The 21,075-nt window shown below is 50.2% G+C and overlaps 1 protein-coding gene across 3 annotated transcripts in view; it reads right to left on the bottom strand.

The window, feature by feature from the left end:
• Positions 1–3,120: 3,120 nt before the first annotated feature.
• The window catches only part of PGAP2 (post-GPI attachment to proteins 2), a 41,124-nt gene continuing 23,169 nt past the window's right edge, over positions 3,121–21,075 (bottom strand). For 2 of the 3 annotated variants that reach the window (XM_073612542.1, XM_073612544.1), the window contains 5 exons: positions 11,800–11,980; positions 8,821–9,061; positions 6,846–6,952; positions 5,283–5,391; positions 3,121–3,597 (listed from right to left, as the gene is read on the bottom strand). In XM_073612542.1, coding sequence (XP_073468643.1) covers positions 3,467–3,597; positions 5,283–5,391; positions 6,846–6,952; positions 8,821–9,061; positions 11,800–11,980 — 769 coding nt within the window. In that variant the 3' untranslated portion in view covers positions 3,121–3,466. Of the gene's footprint in view, positions 3,598–5,282; positions 5,392–6,845; positions 6,953–8,820; positions 9,062–11,799; positions 11,981–21,075 lie in introns of those variants that run through there. The other variant, XM_073612543.1, reaches the window with a different exon arrangement.

Below are 21,075 nucleotides of genomic sequence, written 5' to 3'. Positions count from 1 at the left end.
CCCCCCCCCCACGGCTCTCTTCACTCTCTCAGCTGACCAGGAAGGAGAGAGGGTGTGTAAGGATGCACCGAGCAGAAGCCAGGGAGAGCAAACTCCGTCCGCAGGCTCAACACTCCTCACTCCACCCCCGCACAACACGGCACAGTTCAGCTCAATCTCCTCCGCGGCAGGCAGGCTTGTATCACCTTTTAGGCATCTCTAGGCATCAGGCTCATGAAGGGAGCGATTAGTAGGTGAGGGAGAGGTGCGCACAGCGTTCGCCTTCTCACACCATACCGCTACTCAGAATGTTTACAATGAAGAGAGACAAGAACGATTCTTCATGAATCCATGCTGATTACTGCTAATGATATCATTCTTATTACTAAAATCTTGTATATAGTCCCTTATCATCCCCTCCAAGAGTTTACATACTATTGATGTTAGGCTAACTGGTCTGTAATTCCCAGGGATGTATTTTGGGCCCTTTTTAAATATTGGTGCTACATTGGCTTTTCTCCAATCAGCTGGTACCATTCCAGTCAATAGACTGTCTGTAAAAATTAGGAACAACGGTCTGGCAATCACCTGACTGAGTTCCCTAAGTACCCTCGGATGCAAGCCATCTGGTCCCGGTGATTTATTAATGTTAAGGCTCTGTTTCCACTAGTGCGACTTTTCATGCGACTTGGGACTGAAAAGTCGCATGACAAATTGTTTCCCATGATTTCCAATGAGTACCGTTCATATCTGTGCGACTTCAAAGTAGTCCCTGCACTACTTTGGTCCCACTTTGATGCGACTTGAGGTCCATAGATACAGGCATTGCTTCAAATCGCGGTAAAAAGTCGCGGTAAAATCGCGCGACTTTGGGGACGCACTAGTGGAAACATAGCCTAAAGTTTCTCAAGTCTAATTTTAATTCCGTCCTCTGTTAACCATGGAGGTGCTTCCTGTGTTGTGTCCTGAGGATAAACACTGCAGTTTTGGTTACTGAAGCCCCCGATTCACTCGTGAAGACTGAGGAGAAGAATAAATTCAATACCTTCGCCATCTCCCCATCCTTTGTAACCAGATGTCCTTCCTCATTCTTTATGGGGCCAATATGGTCTGTCCTCCCTTTTTTACTGTTTACATACTTAAAGAATTTCTTGGGATTTTTTTTGCTCTCCTCCGCTATGTGTCTTTCATGTTCTATCTTAGCCATCCTAATTGCACCCTTACATTTCTTGTTGCATTCTTTATAAATTCTGAATGCTGAGGATGATCCCTCAACCTTGTATTTTTTGAAGGCCTTCTCCTTTGCTTTTATATGCCTTTTTACATTGGAGTTAAGCCATCCAGGATGTTTGTTCGCTCTTTTAAATTTATTACCCAATGGGATACATTGGCTAATGCCCTTATTTAATATGCTCTTAAAGCAAACCCATCTCTCCTCCGTATTCTTTGTTCCTAATATTTTATCCCAATTTATGCCTTTTAGCAAGGTTTGTAGTTTAGGGAAGTTGGCTCTTTTGAAATTCAGTGTCTTTGTATTCCCTTCATGTCTCCTATTTGTGTGATTTATACTGAAACTAATTGACCTGTGATCGCTGTTACCTAAATTGCCCCGTATTTCCACATCTGTGATCAGGTCTGTATTGTTGGTAATCAGGCCTGCTTTGCAGGGATAAGAAACAGAAAGATTGTTCTCTGTGTTTATTGTCGGCCCAGAACTCTAGGCTGTGATTGGACACAGCCGATCAGTAGATCCCGGGCGTCAATCATTGGCTGGGACCTGCTGACAGACTCCCGCTGTGTATAAACCTGGAGGCAGGCAGTGATATACGGGTATGTTGCTTCGTCTGCAGTACATGGCGGGAGGTCCACAAGATAAAGACAGCGCTAAGAGCTCCACGTTGGCATCATATTCACCAAATCGATAATACACAAATAATTTCCAAAAAAATGATACCAGAAGTAAGCAAAAAAGAAAATTAGTTTTAATTGATGAAATATGAATACGATTCTCAATGGCCCATTTCCCTCCAAAATATATCACAAAGAAATGTGCAAAATATAAAGTAGAAACTGGTCTTCATTCCAGGAAATGTTTATTTTTATCATTACAAATAATTCTTTAAAATCTTACAATTGTGCAGAGAAAAAAAAAATTCAAAAATTATATATAAAATATTTACATTGAAATTATTATTTTTTTTTTCTGGTTGTTATTCTATCACATAATTATCTTATGACCAAAAATAAAGACTCCGCTTTGCTTTAGAAAGGGGGCTAAACTTGGGGGCTCAGTTTTACCTCCTGCCCGTATGTCACTGTTAAGTCATTTCCTATGCCCAACACGTTTCTTCCCAATAGGGGGCAGAGTGATGAGTATTGGGGAGAAATGCTGGAAGGAGGAGAGGAAGGATCCCTGGTGCCGAACATCTACGGAGTCCTATGGTGGTAATAAGAGAGACCTCAGCCTGGGTCCCGCCTCCAATGTGTTTTGCTCTGCCCCCCCCCCCCCCGAGTTTTACTCACGGGGATCCCACCATAGGACTCTGTGGATGTGCGGCACCAGGGATCTTTCCTCTCTTCCTTCCACTGATGAGCTCCAGCCCTTGCCGGCTCTCCTGCTGTGGTTGCAGCATTACCCACATTACTCCCACATAGTGATCGAGCCTGAGCGGCACACTAAACAAATCGTGGGTCACAGTGATTGGGGAGAAATGCGTCGGGCATAGGAGAGGGTCTAGTAGAGAGTCAGCTTTCCTTTCTCAAGATATATTAAAAAACTCCAAATGTACAATCACCAAAAACTGCAAATAACTGAATATTCGCTGGTCTTCCTCCAATGGGGAGATGAGAAGCTTTTTGCTGCCAAAGTCCCACCATGAGCTGCAGCGCGTCGGCTCGTGTACAGACAGGCGGCACTTCCACAGTTGTTTTTTTCTTTTATATCCGACAAGCTTTATTACAAACTCACAAAGCCTGACTATGTCACCATTAGGAGCCTCTCCTGCATCTGACACGTTTCTTTCCAATAGGGACCAAGTGATAAGAGCATTGGGGGAGAGATGCATGAGAGGCGTCTCCACCGTCTTGTATCTCCTCAACAATAAATTTAACAAAAATTTTTTTCTTTCTCCAACTTTATTAAAAAAAAAAAATAAAACTCCAAATATACAATCACCAGAAAATGTTAACTGTAAGAAACGATAATCACCTCCCACCGCACACCAACTGTCTCAGAATAGACCAATCACAAACACGACCCTCCAGATACTCTGGAGCTCAGAGCCGCTCACTGCAGGAAAAGCCAAACTGAACACGGCGCCAGGCCGAGAGGATAGGAGGATCCCGGGTGTGGTGGGACCATCTCATGGATCTTCACGTCCAGCTTCCACCGCCCGACGCTTCTGCTGAGGCTCCCAGTGGAGTGTGAGTCCTCTGGTGACGCAGGGGGGGGGGTGGTGGAATGTTTGACCAGCACCATGTGCCCCTCTCAGATTTGCTTGTCTTCCTCCGGTGAGCAGATCAGAAGCTCTTTGCTGCCAAAGTCCCACCAGGCCGTCATGTGGAAACCCATATTGGACAGGACAACCAGGTACTCCAGGAAGGCAAATATGGTGTAAACTACAGAGAAGAAGAAAAAACGATGAGTTCCTCAAGATCAGGGACCAATCACCACACATAGCAAGACGTGCAACAATGCTCCCCTCCAATCTACACCTCCCTGCGCCTCTCAACACTCCCCCAATCTACACCTCTCCACCCCTCAACGCTCCCCTTCAATCTACACCTCCCTGCGCCCCTCAACACTCCCCCAATCTACACCTCTCCACCCCTCAACGCTCCCCTTCAATCTACACCTCCCTGCGCCCCTCAACACTCCCCCAATCTACACCTCTCCGCCCCTCAACCCTCCCCCCAAATATATACCTCTCTGCCCCTCAACACTCCCCTCCAATCTACACCTCTCCGCCCCTCAATACTCCCCCCAATCTACACCTCCCCGCCCCTCAACCCCCCCCACCAATCTACACCTCCCCGCCCCTCAACCCCCCCACCAATCTACACCTCCCCGCCCCTCAACACTCCCCCTAATCTACACATCCCCGCCCCATAATACTCCCCCCTAATCCACACATCCCTGCCCCTCAACCCCCCCTAATCCACACCCCGCCCCCCTAATCTACACCTGCCCGCCCCTCAACCCTCCACCCAATCTACACCTCCCTGCGCCTCTCAACACTCCCCCAATCTACACCTCCCCGCCCCTCAACACTCCCCTCCAATCTACACCTCCCCGCCCCTCAACCCTCCCCCAAATATACACCTCTCTGCCCCTAAACCCTCCCCCCAATCTACACCCCTGAACGCTCCCCCCCAATCTACACCTCCCTGCGCCCCTCAACACTCCCCCAATCTACACCTCTCCGCCCCTCAATACTCCCCTCCAATCTACACCTCCCTGTGCCCCTCAACACTCCCCCAATCTACACCTCTCCGCCCCTCAACACTCCCCTCCAATCTACACCTCTCCGCCCCTCAACCCTCCCCCAAATATACAGCTCTCTGCCCCTCAATGCTCCCCCCAATCTACACCTCCCCGCCCCTCAACCCCCCCACCTATCTACACCTCCCTGCCCCTCAACACTCCCCCTAATCTACACATCCTCGCCCCATAACACTCCCCCCTAATCCACACATCCCTGCCCCTCAACACCCCCTAATCTACACCTCCCCCCCCTACTCCACACCCCGCCCCCCCTAATCTACACCTGCCCGCCCCTCAACCCTCCCCCAATCTACACCTCCCCCCCTCAACCCTCCCCCATATCTACACCTCCCCGCCCCTCAACCCTCCCCCAATCTACACCTCCCTGTGCCCCTCAACACTCCCCCAATCTACACCTCCCTGTGCCCCTCAACACTCCCCCAATCTACACCTCCCCCCCTCAATCCTCCCCCATATCTACACCTCTCCGCCCCTCAACAATCCTCCTAATCCACACCTCCCTCAACACTCCCCCTTATCTACACCTCTCCGCACCCCTACAAATATTCTAATCTGCCCCTCTCTGAAACCCTAACACTAAGGGTAAATGGGGCAGATATTCTGTAGAAAGCAGTAAAATCTATAAAATAATACAGGTAATTCACTTTTGACAAAATCTTGGGAAAATAAGCAGAAATGCGACTAAAGGAAGCTTTAAAAAAACTGATGGACTCAGTGATGCAGCAAATCATCAATTCTGACCCTTTATATAGATCAGCCCCCCGATGTATGAGTCCCCCCCCCGCGCCAAAACACCTACCTCCAGCCTCACAGTAACTGTTGTGGCGGACATAAAACACCAGGGAGATCAGGAACGCCACAAAGTTGAAAAAGAAGAGATGTTTCTTGTAGGTGTAGGACCTCCGCTCCTGAGACACAGAGAGGAAAGAGTCACCTGTAGGGTCTACAGACACAGGAAGAGTCACCGATACCAAGGGGGTCTCCACTGAGACCCACCCCCGGAGTATTCCTCCAAAACCCTCCATGTCCCAACAGTAATAAACGTTTATACTCACAAAATACAAGAACGGGAATACAAAACATGGACTGAAATGCTGGAGGGCTCTGGATGAGGCTGGGGGTCACTGTGGGGGGTTAGGAGTCCCTACAGAAGACTTGGTGGCCCTGTAAGTGGTGAGGTTTTTGGAGAAGGTTGGGGAGCCCTGTACAGGGCTGGTGGAGGTTGCGGGAATCTTGGCAGCGCTGTGGGAGGTTGGAGGATCTGCAGCTTGCTGGAGGCCTGAGAGAGGGGAGACTACAGCCTGGCAGTGGGCCATGGCCCAGTGGTTGAGAACACCTGACCTAGAGGATGGGCCTTATGTGTTCCGCAGAAGACGTGCCTTACGTGTCCCCCAAAGGATGGACCTCACGTGTCCCCCAAAGGACAGACCTCACGTGTCCCCCAAAGGATAGGCCTCACGTGCTCCCCAAAAGATGAGCCTTACTACTCCCCCAGAGGACAAGCTCTACATGTCCCCCATATGACAGGCCCTAAATATTTCCCAGAGAACGAGCCTTGCGTGTCCCTCAAAAGATGGTCCTCCCATATCACTCAGAGGACGGGCCTCACGTATCACTCAGAGCACGAGACTACCATATCACATAGAGGACGGACCTTACTACTCCCCCAGAGGACAAGCCCTACATGTCCCCCATAGAACAGGCCCTAAGTATTCCCCAGAGGACTAGCCTTGCTTGACCCTCAAAGGAAGAGCCTTACGTGTCCCTCAGAAGATGGGCCTTACAACTTCCCCAGAGGACGAGCCTTGCTTGACCCTCAAAGGAAGAGCCTTACGTGTCCCTCAGAAGATGGGCCTTACAACTTCCCCAGAGGACGAGCCTTGCTTGACCCTCAAAGGAAGAGCCTTACGTGTCCCTCAGAAGATGGGCCTTACAACTTCCCCAGAGGACGAGCCTTGCGTGACCCTCAGAGGAAGAGCCTTACAACTTCCCCAGAGGACAAGCATTGTGTGTCCCCCATAGGACAGGCCCTAAATATTCCTCAGAGGACGGGCCTCACGTGTCTCTCAGAGGACAGGTCATATAACACATGGACCAATTCTGATTTGGGGGAAGGAAGATGTAGTGTGATGGTGTCTTTGCATTTCCCATCTTATAGAGATAATAATGCCCTTGTCCAGGTGTGTGTGAGATTCTGAAATTCTCTTCTAGTGGTTGGGAGGACATGGGGGGAGGCGGGATGCGATTGATTGGTGGATAACGCCAAGCATTGCTACATGTTAGTGGCATGAAGGATGATGGGACGTGCCAGTTGAGTTTCATTAGGAGAACGGGGTGGGATGGAGGAGGCCCTCACACTTACCTCAGAACTTACAGAAAGTTTCCTGCGCTTCCTCCATATAAGAAGCGTTGTGATCATGTGACCGAGAGAAAACAACATGAAGAATGAAAACGCCAACTGATGGATCCCTGCAAAGAGAAGAGGAGAGAATGACTGGAAGTCTAAGTGCAGGAGCCAGCAGGGATTACTACAGGGTCAGTCATTCCAGCCAGGATTTCAGAGGGACTCTAGTAGAGATCCCTATGCTATACAGATTCTGGTGTTCCTGCATATCAGAGAGATCTGAGTGTTTCCACCCACTATGGGATGTTCCAGATCCTTATGTTACATTCTCGTTAATATAAACTAATCCAGCAGGGATGGTGAGAACCTCTCATAATGGGCACAGCGGGTGTACAGACCCGGGAACTCAGCACAGGGATGGTGAGAACCCCTCATAATGGGCACAGCGGGTGTACAGACCCGGGAACTCAGCACAGGGATGGTGAGAACCCCTCATAATGGGCACAGCGGGTGTACAGACCCGGGAACTCAGCACAGGGATGGTGGGAACCCCTCATAATGGGCACAGCGGGTGTACAGACCCAGGAACTCAGCACAGGGATGGTGGGAACCCCTCATAATGGGCACAGCGGGTGTACAGACCCGGGAACTCAGCACAGGGATGGTGAGAACCCCTCATAATGGGCACAGCGGGTGTACAGACCCGGGAACTCAGCACAGGGATGGTGGGAACCCCTCATAATGGGCACAGCGGGTGTACAGACCCAGGAACTCAGCACAGGGATGGTGGGAACCCCTCATAATGGGCACAGCGGGTGTACAGACCCGGGAACTCAGCACAGGGATGGTGAGAACCCCTCATAATGGGCACAGCGGGTGTACAGACCCGGGAACTCAGCACAGGGATGGTGGGAACCCCTCATAATGGGCACAGCGGGTGTACAGACCCGGGAACTCAGCACAGGGATGGTGAGAACTCCTCATAATGGGCACAGCGGGCGTACAGACCCGGGAACTCAGCACAGGGATGGTGAGAACCCCTCATAATGGGCACAGCGGGTGTACAGACCCGGGAACTCAGCACAGGGATGGTGGGAGCCCCTCATAATGGGCACAGCGGGCGTACAGACCCGGGAACTCAGCACAGGGATGGTGGGAAGCCCTCATAACGGGCACAGCGGGTGTACAGACCCGGGAACTCAGCACAGGGATGGTGGGAACCCCTCATAATGGGCACAGCGGGTGTACAGACCCAGGAACTCAGCACAGGGATGGTGGGAACCCCTCATAATGGGCACAGCGGGTGTACAGACCCGGGAACTCAGCACAGGGATGGTGAGAACCCCTCATAATGGACACAGCGGGTGTACAGACCCGGGAACTCAGCACAGGGATGGTGGGAACCCCTCATAATGGGCACAGCGGGTGTACAGACCCGGGAACTCAGCACAGGGATGGTGAGAACTCCTCATAATGGGCACAGCGGGCGTACAGACCCGGGAACTCAGCACAGGGATGGTGGGAACCCCTCATAATGGGCACAGCGGGTGTACTGACCTGGGAACTCAGCACAGGGATGGTGGGAACCCCTCATAATGGGCACAGCGGGTGTACAGACCCGGGAACTCAGCACAGGGATGGTGAGAACCTCTCATAATGGGCACAGCGGGTGTACAGACCCGGGAACTCAGCACAGGGATGGTGGGAACCCCTCATAATGGGCACAGCGGGTGTACAGACCCGGGAACTCAGCACAGGGATGGTGAGAACCCCTCATAATGGGCACAGCGGGTGTACAGACCCAGGAACTCAGCACAGGGATGGTGGGAACCCCTCATAACGGGCACAGCGGGTGTACAGACCCAGGAACTCAGCACAGGGATGGTGGGAACCCCTCATAACGGGCACAGCGGGTGTACAGACCCAGTTCAAGGGTAATCCCTCCAGAATGCACACAAAGCGGGAATTTGAATGGCAGAGAAGGCAGCCTTACCATGGTTCTCATTGGACGATATGTAGGTCAGCAGGAGAAGGCAAAAGATCTCCACCACGTTGAGCAGGAAGTTGAGGTGGCAGGCCCAAGAGGACACTCCGGTGCCCACATAAAAGTTCAGGTAAGCCACAGCCACCAGAAGACGGGGTGCAGAGTGCAGCCCAATGCAGAACCTCCAGATGTACCGCTGTGGGGTAACTCCACCAATCGCTGAACTTATGGAGGGCAGGTAGTTGGGAACCTGGAGAGAGTAAGCAGAAAATAAGGATCAGCTCATATCTCCACATCTTTATCCACACATCCCCATTGTTTCCATAGATAGTAAGACCCCCACAGTGAAGACTGCCCTCTAAAATGTCAAACCAGGATACCGGGACAAAAGCCATGGAAAATACGGCACCCAGAGGGAACCATACACCAACCAAGGCCACTAGATGAGACCAACTGGTCTACAAGAAAAAGACTAAACCCTTACATTCCCAAACCAGACAAACCATTGCATAACGATATCAAGGAAACGTGAGAAGCCTCACGAGGTTATATCCCAAAGGGAGTGTCAAAAGAACCCTCGGGACTGAACATTGCCTGGGGTACCAACCCTGAGTTGGGCCTGACTAACAGACAGAAAGTCCAAAGCGGACAAAGAGGTCCATATGGACATGGGGAAGGTCTCGGCCCCCGGCTGACAGAGCTGCTGATGACTGTAATGACCACAACCCTACAAGGGGCCCCAGGTTCCTGGTGTCGGTTCCTCCTGAGTACTGAAGTTAAATGCCTCCAGAGACGCTAGGAGAGTATGGGCTGAGATCACCTGAGACAACCGGACGGTCCTCATGTGTGTCTTTGGGAAACCTAGCCAAAAGCAGAACCTGGAGACGGGAGATTCATGTATGTTGTAGGAACAGCAGCGGGATGGTGCTTCTTCTAGACAAAGATTTCTCAACCTATATAACACAGAGGAACCCTCAGGTATGGAAAGCACCCACAATGCAGAGCCCAATGCCTGCAGGTCTGACCAGCTCCTCACATCCAGCCCAGTGGGGTCTGAGTCCGGCCTTCTAAGCTCAGGCAGAATTGTAAGGATCTTGATTGAGGATTCCTTGGGCAATGAACAATTTCTGCCTCTCAGATAAGTTCCCACTGACACCATTCATCTTTTTATCTATCTGTAAAGGGGGTAATTCTTCCCAATGAACCCAAGTCTAAGGAGCATTCTTCCCACTGACTATCACACTAATGTATCATAGATACAGGAATTGTTAGCAGAGGGTTAGAACTGGAAAGTTATTTCAAGGGTTCCACTGTGTTGAAAAGGCTGAAAAGGCTGTTTTAGGACACTATAAAAAAACCTGATGCATGCTGGGTAGAGGAGGGGTTATACGGGGTTGGCTTACAACTTTTTCTGCTTGTCAGTCTCTGGATCTCCAGTAGGCAGCAGTATAACCCATCTGTTGCTGGGTTCCTGTGTTTCCCAAGGGACATTGAAGGAAACCACCTTAGTGATAATGAGCCGCAGTCACCCTCCTTCATGGTTTGCAGCCTCCTCTATGTTCTCCTCCATCCTCCTGCTCTGCTGGACCAGAAAAATCTGTAAAACAAGGCCCTGCTGGGGAACAAGGGCCATCCTGATACATGTGGTAGTGCAGTTCAATCTGACACCGCACTTCCGGCCTAGGAACTCTGTCTATAATGGCGTCTACGTCAAAGCCTAGAGGAACTCTACTCCAGACCAGCCTGGTTAGCAGAAGAACTCCGGGGAACCCACACCAGTGCCTTTCTGGTGAGCCCAACCCCTCCCCCACCCAGCAGCATATACTTACCCTTCCGTCACTCCATCACCACTCCATTCAGGTAGGAAACTCCCAGTACTGCCAGGTATGATGGAGCATGTGACAGCACTGAGCCAATCAGAGTAGTCCACATGGGGAGTCCATGGTCAGGTGTGGACTCCAGAGACTTTCAGCTCACACTGGGATCTTGTTTCATTTCCGGCGGCTGAACGGAGCGGGGGAAGAGTGAAAGGAAGGAGAGTATGGGCTGCTGGGGAGAAGCTTCTTCATGGGCGAAGTACACTTTAAGGTTCCACTGTCCAATGAGAATGCCTGGAGGAAGTCACAATAGACAGGAGGACAACAGCTAGCAGGGATTTTCTATGAAGCCCCAGAAACAGAGAGAAACTAAATCAGAGAGGGGCACCAGAGAGACTTTTCTATGTAATAAAGGTGAAGGTGGTGATGGTGGTGGTGATGATGGTAATGGTGGTGGTAGTGGTAATGGTGGTGGTTATCATAATAGTGGTGGTAGTGGTAATGGTGGTGGTGGTGGTAGTGGTAATGGTGGTGGTTATCATAATAGTGGTGGTAATGGTGGTGGTTATCATAATAGTGGTGGTAGTGGTAATGGTGGTGATGATGGCAATGGTGGTGGTTATCATAATGGTGGTGGTGGTGGTGATGATGGTAATGGTGGTAGTGGTAATGGTGGTAGTTATCGTAATGGTGGTGATAGTGGTAATGATGGTGGTGATGATGGTAATGGCGGTGATGATGGTAATGATGGTGGTTATCGTAATGTTGGTGATGATGGTAATGGTGGTGGTTATCGTAATGGTGGTGATAGTGGTAATGATGGTGGTGATGATGGTAATGGCGGTGATGATGGTGGTTATCGTAATGTTGGTGATGGTGGTAATGGTGGTAGTGGTAATGGTGGTGGTTATCATGATGGTGGTGATGATGGTAATGGTGGTAGTGGTAATGGTGGTAGTGGTAATGTTGGTGATAGTGGTAATGATGGTGCTAATGTTGGTCATCTCGTGGTCTGTGATCTTAGACAGGTTCACTTCAAACCTCTTACACCCATAACATAAAGTTTATTTAGATGTGACCTATGACCTTAGAGTGAGTTCCTCAAGTAACATCCATCCAACTTAGTGACCCCAATATCGCCCCCAACCCCCACTCTTGGGTATGCTCTCACCCCGCAGTGCGTCGCCGTGGTCTCGGTGAAGTTGAACAGTAACGACCAGACAACGCAGAACAGGAAGCCGAGGAGCGGAAGGCAGACGGTGCCCACAGCAAACGTGGTGAACCTCAGAGTGAAGTGGGGGGCGCTGGGGCGCTCCGGGGGCATCATCAGCGGAACATGCGGCATCCTGGACCTGCAAACAAGAAAACATTAATTATATACAAAGTCCGGCCCATCAGGTGCCGCCATCTTCCCTCCACTCATACAAGGTGAACATTGGGAAAAAACTCCAGCCATAATGGTTTATTTTGGATGGAGCCGGTAAGGGTTGAACCCTCTTGTCACGTCTCACTGCCATCTGTGTCCCCCAACAGGCAGCGTTCCCTCCCATTTCCTGTTAGGACAGGAAGTGATGGGAAATCTCTCTAGAAGGGGACAATAACAAAAAACACGTCAAGCGGTGTTGGGGGAGGGGTTAAAACCTCTGACAATGTCTGTGTCTTCCTGTCATGGTGACAACTCCCCCCCCCCCCCCGTCCTATGAGGCTGTCACAGGGATCTCCTGCAGTTTCTTTGCTGCCATTTCCTGTCCAAATTCACTCGCTCCACATCATTGCTCTGGACCATCCCTACACAATGTGTGTCAGCTGCTTGTAGTATCCACCAGGGGGCATGTGAGAGGGCGACAACGCAGGAGCACATTGAGAATACAGGGACAGAGTATTGTCACCCCACAACAGGAAGTGCGAGAAGAAGGGTCATCATGGCAGGATCACCAGGGATGACTGTAATGAGAGCTGAAAAATTTAAACTTTTTAAAGTACATTAAAATAATAATTGCATGAGATTTTACTGTAGGATCACATCTACGTTCATAGAGATTACTGTCTGCAGGACGACCGAGGCTCCCATACACCCGGATACAAAACCACAACAGGATGATCGAGGACACAGCACCAGGGTGGAAAATCACTGGGCACAATTAACAGAATCAGACATCTGAGAACATCACTGAGGTGGAAGATCATTGGAGACAATAAGGAGAATCAAACACTGAGAACATCACTAAGGTGGAAGATCATTGGAGACAATAAGGAGAATCAAACACGCATGAACATCACTGAGGTGGAAGATCATTGGAGACAATAAGGAGAATCAGACACTGAGAACATCACTGAGGTGGAAGATCATTGGAGACAATAAGGAGAATCAGACACTGAGAACATCACTGAGGTGGAAGATCATTGGAGACAATAAGGAGAATCAAACACGCATGAACATCACTGAGGTGGAAGCCCTACAGAGACAATAAGAAGAATCAGAGTATGAGAACATCACTGAGGTGGAAGATCATTGGAGACAATTAGGAGAATCTGTCGTTCGACTGACAATATGAGCCATGCCTAACAATTCCCAGGTGTAAGATCATTACAGATCCTTCAGTGTAGGTGATACCTTTTCCTCCACTGTGTCTTGTCCAACTACTAGACACAACTAGGACACGGACAGTCAGATCATGCCTAAATCTGGCTGATTTTTCTTGGATCTATTTTGGCACACAAATGCCCAAACTCTTGAATTAATTTTCAGACAGTCCTGGCGATTTAAATTTTTCCCTGCTCACTGCAGCATATCCTTTGGGCAAACATTCCCCCTTCTTGGGTGTGTGGCAGTCTGATCTACGGGTGCTTGGAACGGTTGGATATCCTCCCCTGATTCCCCCCTATTTTCCTAACTGAATTACCACATTCGTGTTGGTGAAACGCTCCTAGCAGCGATCCAACTTACAACTTTGAAAATAATAAGCTCCGTTTAGTCCCTGAAGCAGATAAAAACCATGTGTGTTTTTCTAAACGCGTTGGATGGTATGTCGTCCCGACAGCTTCTGGGCTTTGGTTCATAGTTGGTCTTTTAATTCTGTGTTTTTTATGTATATGTCTTGGTTTTATCCAATGCTTTGTATTGTGTTTTTCACCATGAGTTGTCTATTTATGTAATAATAAAAATTCAATTATTTTTCTATATTCCCTCCGTCTGTGATCCATTCAAAGCCCCACTTTTCTGAGGAAATTGGTCTTACTACACGTATAGGGGGATGGGATCAACAGACAGTGTTTTATCGGCTAACAAAGGCAAATTCCTTTCTTTACAATAGGAATAATCAGACACTGAGAACATCACGGAGGTGGAAGATCATTGAAGACAATTAGGAGAATCAGACACTGAGAACATCATCACGGTGGAAGATCATTGGAGACAGTAAGGAGAATCAGACACGGAGAACATCACTGAGCTGGAAGTCCATGAATCAGGCACAGAGAACATCACTGAGGTGGAAGATCATTGGAGACAATTAGGAGAATGAGACACTGAGAACATCACTGAGGTGGAAGATCTTCGGAGACAATAAGGAGAATCAGACACTGAGAACATCATCACGGTGGAAGATCATTGGAGACATTAAGTAGAATCAGACACGGAGAACATCACTGAGCTGGAAGTCCATGAATCAGGCACTGAGAACATCACCGAGGTGAAAGTTCATAGGAGACAATAAGGAGAATCACACACAGAGAACATCACTGAGGTGGAAGATCATTGGAGACAATTAGGAGAATCAGACACGGAGAACATCACTGAGGTGGAAGTCCATTGTAGACTATTAGGAGAATCAGACCATGAGAACATCACTGAGGTGGAAGATCATTGGAGACAATTAGGAGAATCAGACACGGAGAACATCAACGAGGTGGAAGTCCATGAATCAGGCACTGAGAACATCACCGAGGTGGAAGTCCATTGTAGACTATTAGGAGAATCAAACCCTGAGAACATCACTGAGGTGGAAGATCATTGGAGACAATTAGGAGAATCAGACACAGAGAACATCAACGAGGTGGAAGTCCACGAATCAGGCACTAAGAACATCCATCACCGAGGTGGAAGTCCATTGGAGACAATTAGGAGAATCCCGCAAAACTGACTGAGATTCCAACCAAATGTCTGGATCTGGAGAACACCACCACCACATGCCGCTCTCCACCCTCCACACTTCATGGGGCTGTAATCCCCTGTTGGCAGGAACCCCTCCACCAGGTCACCTCCAGGATGCCAGTTGGTTACCTCCATAATATGGCCAAGCACCAATGTTCACGTTCTAGACATATGTGAAGGTAGAGCCATGCACACAGCTCATCAGAGCCACCAGCCTGAGCAGGGAGGGAGTAGCAGTAGTTTATGAGGGAGGTTTTGTTGTCTGTCACTGGAAAGCCCTTAAGGTTGCTGAGTAAATGGGAAGGGGGGGGGGTGTATCTCAATGCAACCTATCATCGTCCACTCTCCATGTGACTCTCTATCTTTAACCAACTCCAAAAAGAACATGGGGGGGACATAAACAGAGCAGAGCACATTTCCTGCATGTAGGTGGAGCAATCTCTCTCTAGGTCTTGTGTTTCCTCTAGGTGGACATCATCTTCTTTCTCCAGAACTTGTGTTTCCTCTAGATGGACAAAGTCATCTTTCTCTAGCTCTTGTGTTTCCTACAGGTGGGTGGAGCCAACTCTTTCTAGGTCAGTGATGGCGAACCTTGGCACCCTAGATATTTTGGAACTACATTTACCCATGATGCTCATGCACTCTACAGTGTAGATGAGCATCATGGGAAATGTAGTTCCAAAACATCTGGGGTGCCAAGGTTCACCATCACTGCTCTAGGTCCTGTGTTTCCTACAGGTGGGTGGAGCCAACTCTTTCTAGGTCCTGTGTTTCCTACAGGTGGGTGGAGCCAACTCTTTCTAGGTCCTGTGTTTCCTAAAGGCAGGTGGAGCCATCTCTCTCTAGGTCTTGTGCTTCCTCTAGGTCAGGGGTCTCAAACTGGCAGCCCTCCAGCTGTTGCGAAACTACAAGTCCCATGAGGCATTGCAAGACTGACAGTTACAAGCATGACTCCTACAGGCAGAGGCATGATGGGACTGTTTGGCATCAGCTGGAGGGCCGCCAGTTTGAGATCCATGCTTTAGGACTGGACAAAGCCATTTCTCTCTAGGCCTTGTGTTTTCTTCAGGTGGGTGGAGCCATCTCTCTGTAGGCCTTGTGTTTTCTTCAGGTGGGTGGAGCCATCTCTCTGTAGGCCTTGTGTTTTCTTCAGGTGGGTGGAGCCATCTCTCTGTAAGCCTTGTGTTTTCTACAAATGGGTGGATCTAACTCTTTCTAGGTCTTGTGTTTCCTGCAGGTGGGTGGAGCCTTCTCTCTGTAGGCCTTGTGTTTTGTTCAGGTGGGTGGAGCCTTCTCTCCAGGGGATGATGTGGGATGTTTTGGTGAATACAGAACTCCTTTATATCGCTCTAGAGTTCACGGTTGGGATTTATATACATCTGATCTTCTCTCATTGGTCCATTTATTTTACCATTGAAGTGTTCTATCTGTATAATAAATGCAAACATTACCCACTGATACTGCCATAAATCCAGTCCACTGAGAAGGAGGGTGGTGTTCTGTAGTCCTGCCTTATGGTGACAAGGCTGCTCCTCCATAGATACTGTACACAGTCAGTGTTGTCACCTTAGGACAGGAAGTCTGTTACTTTACTTTCCGTGACTTTTCTGTTTTGGGGGTTTATATACTATTTAGCATTGGCTGTAGTCATCCCGGGACCGAACACAGACCGGCAGAGTCTCCTCCTATCAGATCTCACCATACATGTAGAAGAAGCCTAAAGAGATGTGTGGAGATCAGTGAGGACACAATGGCCACTATTGTACTCTATGATCCCCGGAGTCAGGTACAGGATGAGGCCCCTCATACCAATGACTGGACCAACCCGGGTGAGGCAGCTGAATGGACCAACCTGGGTGAGGCAGCTCTAGTGTTCTCCAGAAGATTTGACAACCCGGAGGGGAGGAGGAGAGAGAGAGAGAGGAGCCAAACCGGTCAGACTACATGGCTGGAGAGGGATGGGCCATAGAAACATTGAAGAGTGACGGCAGAAGAAAGACCAAGTGGCCCATCCAGTCTGCAGCATTATTTATTTTGAATATACGGGTATAGATCTATGTTCGTCCCAAACATGTTTGAATCCACTTACTGCTGACTGACTCACTACCTCTTCTGGAAGTCCATTCCCAGCATCAACTACCCTTTTTAGTAAAATAATACCTTCAAAGATTAGTTTTAAACTTTCCTCCTATTAGTTGGGGGTCACGTCCCCATCCATGCTCTAGTCCGAGGTCACGTCCCTCCCATGCTCTAGTCCGAGGTCACGTCCCTCCCATGCTCTAGTCCGAGGTCACGTCCTATCCATGCTCTAGTCTGAGGTCACGTTCCACCCATGCTCTAGTCCGAGGTCACGTCCCACCGTGCTCTAGTCCGAGGTCACGTCCCACCCATGCTCTAGTCCGAGGTCACGTCCCACCCATGCTCTAGTCCGAGGTCACGTCCCACCGCGCTCTAGTCCGAGGTCACGTCCCACCCATGCTCTAGTCCGAGGTCACGTCCTACCGTGCTCTAGTCCGAGGTCACGTCCCACCCATGCTCTAGTCCGAGGTCACGTCCCACCGCGCTCTAGTCCGAGGTCACGTCCCACCCATGCTCTAGTCCGAGGTCACGTCCCACCGCGCTCTAGTCCGAGGTCACGTCCCACCCATGCTCTAGTCCGAGGTCACGTCCCACCCATGCTCTAGTCCGAGGTCACGTCCTACCGTGCTCTAGTCCGAGGTCACGTCCCACCCATGCTCTAGTCCGAGGTCACGTCCCACCGCGCTCTAGTCCGAGGTCACGTCCCACCCATGCTCTAGTCCGAGGTCACGTCCTACCGTGCTCTAGTCCGAGGTCACGTCCCACCGTGCTCTAGTCCGAGGTCGAGTCCCACCGCGCTCTAGTCCGAGGTCACGTCTCACCGTGCTCTAGTCCGAGGTCACGTCCCACCGCGCTCTAGTCCGAGGTCACGTCCCACCGCGCTCTAGTCTGAGGTCACGTCCAACCCATTCTCTAGTCCGAGGTCACGTCCCACCCATGCTCTAGTTCGAGGTCACGTCCCACTGTGCTCTAGTCCGAGGTCACGTCCCACCGCGCTCTAGTCTGAGGTCACGTCCAACCCATTCTCTAGTCCGAGGTCACGTCCCACCCATGCTCTAGTTCGAGGTCACGTCCCACTGTGCTCTAGTCCGAGGTCACGTCCCACCTCCATCAATGGAGAAGGTGATGGAGGATGGTGTATGGTGGAGAATCTGATGGAGGTATGGTAGATGTGGCTCCGCCCCTCATCACTACCAATAAAATCCCATCAGCGATCATAGTACACACATGTGAATGAAACCTAAAACATGTGAGGAGCACCTCACAGCCCCTGAATCCATCCTACTGACCACAGCCAGAGTACTGCATGGGGGGGGTTTGCAGGATAAGATCAATCCTCTTCCATGTAGACGATACCCGTATAGAGGACGGTGTATGGTGGAGGATGTGATGGAGGTCTGGAGGACGATGTATGGTGGAGGATGTGATGGAGGTATGGAGGAGGGTGTATGGTGGAGGATGTGATGGAGGTATGGAGGATGGTGTATGGTGGAGGATGTGATGGGGGTATGGAGGACGGTGTATGGTGGAGGATGTGATGGAGGTATGGAGGAGGGTGTATGGTGGAGGAGGGTGTATGGTGGAGGATGTGATGGAGGTATGGAGGATGTGATGGAGGTATGGAGGATGATGTATGGTGGAGGATGTGATGGAGGTATGGAGGAGGGTGTATGGTGGAGGATGTGATGGGGGTATGGAGGAGGGTGTATGGTGGAGGATGTGATGGAGGATGATGTATGGTGGAGGATGTGATGGAGGTATGGAGGATGATGTATGGTGGAGGTATGGAGGACGGTGTATGAAGGAGGATGTGATGAAGGTGGAGGATGGGATGGAGGTATGGAGGACGGTGTATGGTGGAGAATGTGATGGAGGTATGGAGGATGGTGTATGGTGGAGGATGTGATGAAGGTATGGAGGAGGGTGTATGGTGGAGGATGTGATGGAGGTATGGAGGAGGGTGTATGGTGGAGGATGTGATGGAGGTATGGAGGAGGGTGTATGGTGGAGGATGTGATGGAGGTATGGAGGAGGGTGTATGGTGGAGGATGTGATGGAGGTATGGAGGAGGGTGTATGGTGGAGGATGTGATGGAGGTATGGAGGATGGTGTATGGTGGAGGATGTGATGGAGGTATGGAGGAGGGTGTATGGTGGAGGATGTGATGGAGGTATGGAGGAGGGTGTATGGTGGAGGATGTGATGGAGGTATGGAGGAGGGTGTATGGTGGAGGATGTGATGGAGGTATGGAGGAGGGTGTATGGTGGAGGATGTGATGGAGGTATGGAGGAGGGTGTATGGTGGAGGATGGGATGGAGGTATGAAGCAAGTTGTATGGTGGAGGATGTGATGGAGGTATGGAGGACAGTGTATGGTGGAGGATGTGATGGAGGTATGGAGGAGGGTGTATGGTGGAGGATGGGATGGAGGTATGAAGCAAGTTGTATGGTGGAGAATCTGATGGAGGTATGGAGGAGGGTGTATGGTGGAGGATGTCATGAAGGTATGGAGGATGGTGTATGGTGGAGGATGTGATGAAGGTATGGAGGATGGTGTATGGTGGAGGATTGGATGGAGGTATGGAGGATGGTGTATGGTGGAGGATGGGATGGAGGTATGGAGGATGGTGGAGGATGTGATGAAGGTATGGAGGAGGGTGTATGGTGGAGGATGTGATGGAGGTATGGAGGACGGTGTATGGTGAAGGATGTGATGGAGGTATGGAGGATGGTGTATGGTGGAGGATGTGATGGAGGTATGGAGGATGGTGTATGGTGGAGGATGTGATGGAGGTATGGAGGAGGGTGTATGGTGGAGGATGTGATGGCGGTATGGAGGAGGGTGTATGGTGGAAGATGTGATGAAGGTATGGAAGATGGTGTATGGTGGAGGATGTGATGAAGGTATGGAGGAGGGTGTACGGTGGAGGATGGGATGGAGGTATGGAGGAGGGTTTACGGTGGAGGATTGGATGGAGGTATGGAGGATGGTGTACGGTGGAGGATGTGATGGAGGTATGGAGGAGGGTGTATGGTGGAGGATGGGATGGAGGTATGAAGCAAGTTGTATGGTGGAGGATGTGATGGAGGTATGGAGGACAGTGTATGGTGGAGGATGTGATGGAGGTATGGAGGAGGGTGTATGGTGGAGGATGGGATGGAGGTATGAAGCAAGTTGTATGGTGGAGAATCTGATGGAGGTATGGAGGAGGGTGTATGGTGGAGGATGTCATGAAGGTATGGAGGATGGTGTATGGTGGAGGATGTGATGAAGGTATGGAGGATGGTGTATGGTGGAGGATTGGATGGAGGTATGGAGGATGGTGTATGGTGGAGGATGGGATGGAGGTATGGAGGATGGTGGAGGATGTGATGAAGGTATGGAGGAGGGTGTATGGTGGAGGATGTGATGGAGGTATGGAGGACGGTGTATGGTGAAGGATGTGATGGAGGTATGGAGGATGGTGTATGGTGGAGGATGTGATGGAGGTATGGAGGATGGTGTATGGTGGAGGATGTGATGGAGGTATGGAGGAGGGTGTATGGTGGAGGATGTGATGGAGGTATGGAGGAGGGTGTATGGTGGAAGATGTGATGAAGGTATGGAAGATGGTGTATGGTGGAGGATGTGATGAAGGTATGGAGGAGGGTGTACGGTGGAGGATGGGATGGAGGTATGGAGGAGGGTTTACGGTGGAGGATTGGATGGAGGTATGGAGGATGGTGTACGGTGGAGGATGTGATGGAGGTATGGAGGACGGTGTATGGTGAAGGATGTGATGGAGGTATGGAGGACGGTGTATGGTGGAGGATGAGATGGAGGATGGTGTATGGTGGAGGATGTGATGGAGGTATGGAGGAGGGTGTATGGTGGAGGATGTGATGGAGGTATGGAGGAGGGTGTATGGTGAAGGATTTGATGGAGGTATGGAGGATGGTGGAGAATGGGATGGAGGTATGGAGGAGGGTGTATGGTGGAGGATGAGATGGAGGATGGTGTATGGTGGAGGATGTGATGGAGGTATGGAGGAGGGTGTATGGTGGAGGATGTGATGAAGGTATGGAGGATGGTGTATGGTGAAGGATTTGATGGAGGTATGGAGGATGGTGTATGGTGGAGGATGGGATGGAAGTATGGAGGAGGGTGTATGGTGGAGGATGAGATGGAGGATGGTGTATGGTGGAGGATGTGATGGAGGTATGGAGGAGGGTGTAT

The sequence above is a fragment of the Aquarana catesbeiana genome, linkage group LG02, assembly GCF_042186555.1.
Source record: "Aquarana catesbeiana isolate 2022-GZ linkage group LG02, ASM4218655v1, whole genome shotgun sequence".
Lineage (NCBI taxonomy): Eukaryota > Metazoa > Chordata > Amphibia > Anura > Ranidae > Aquarana > Aquarana catesbeiana.
The sequence above is the reverse complement of the archived record's forward strand: the minus strand, read 5'-3'. Positions and strand labels throughout refer to the sequence as shown.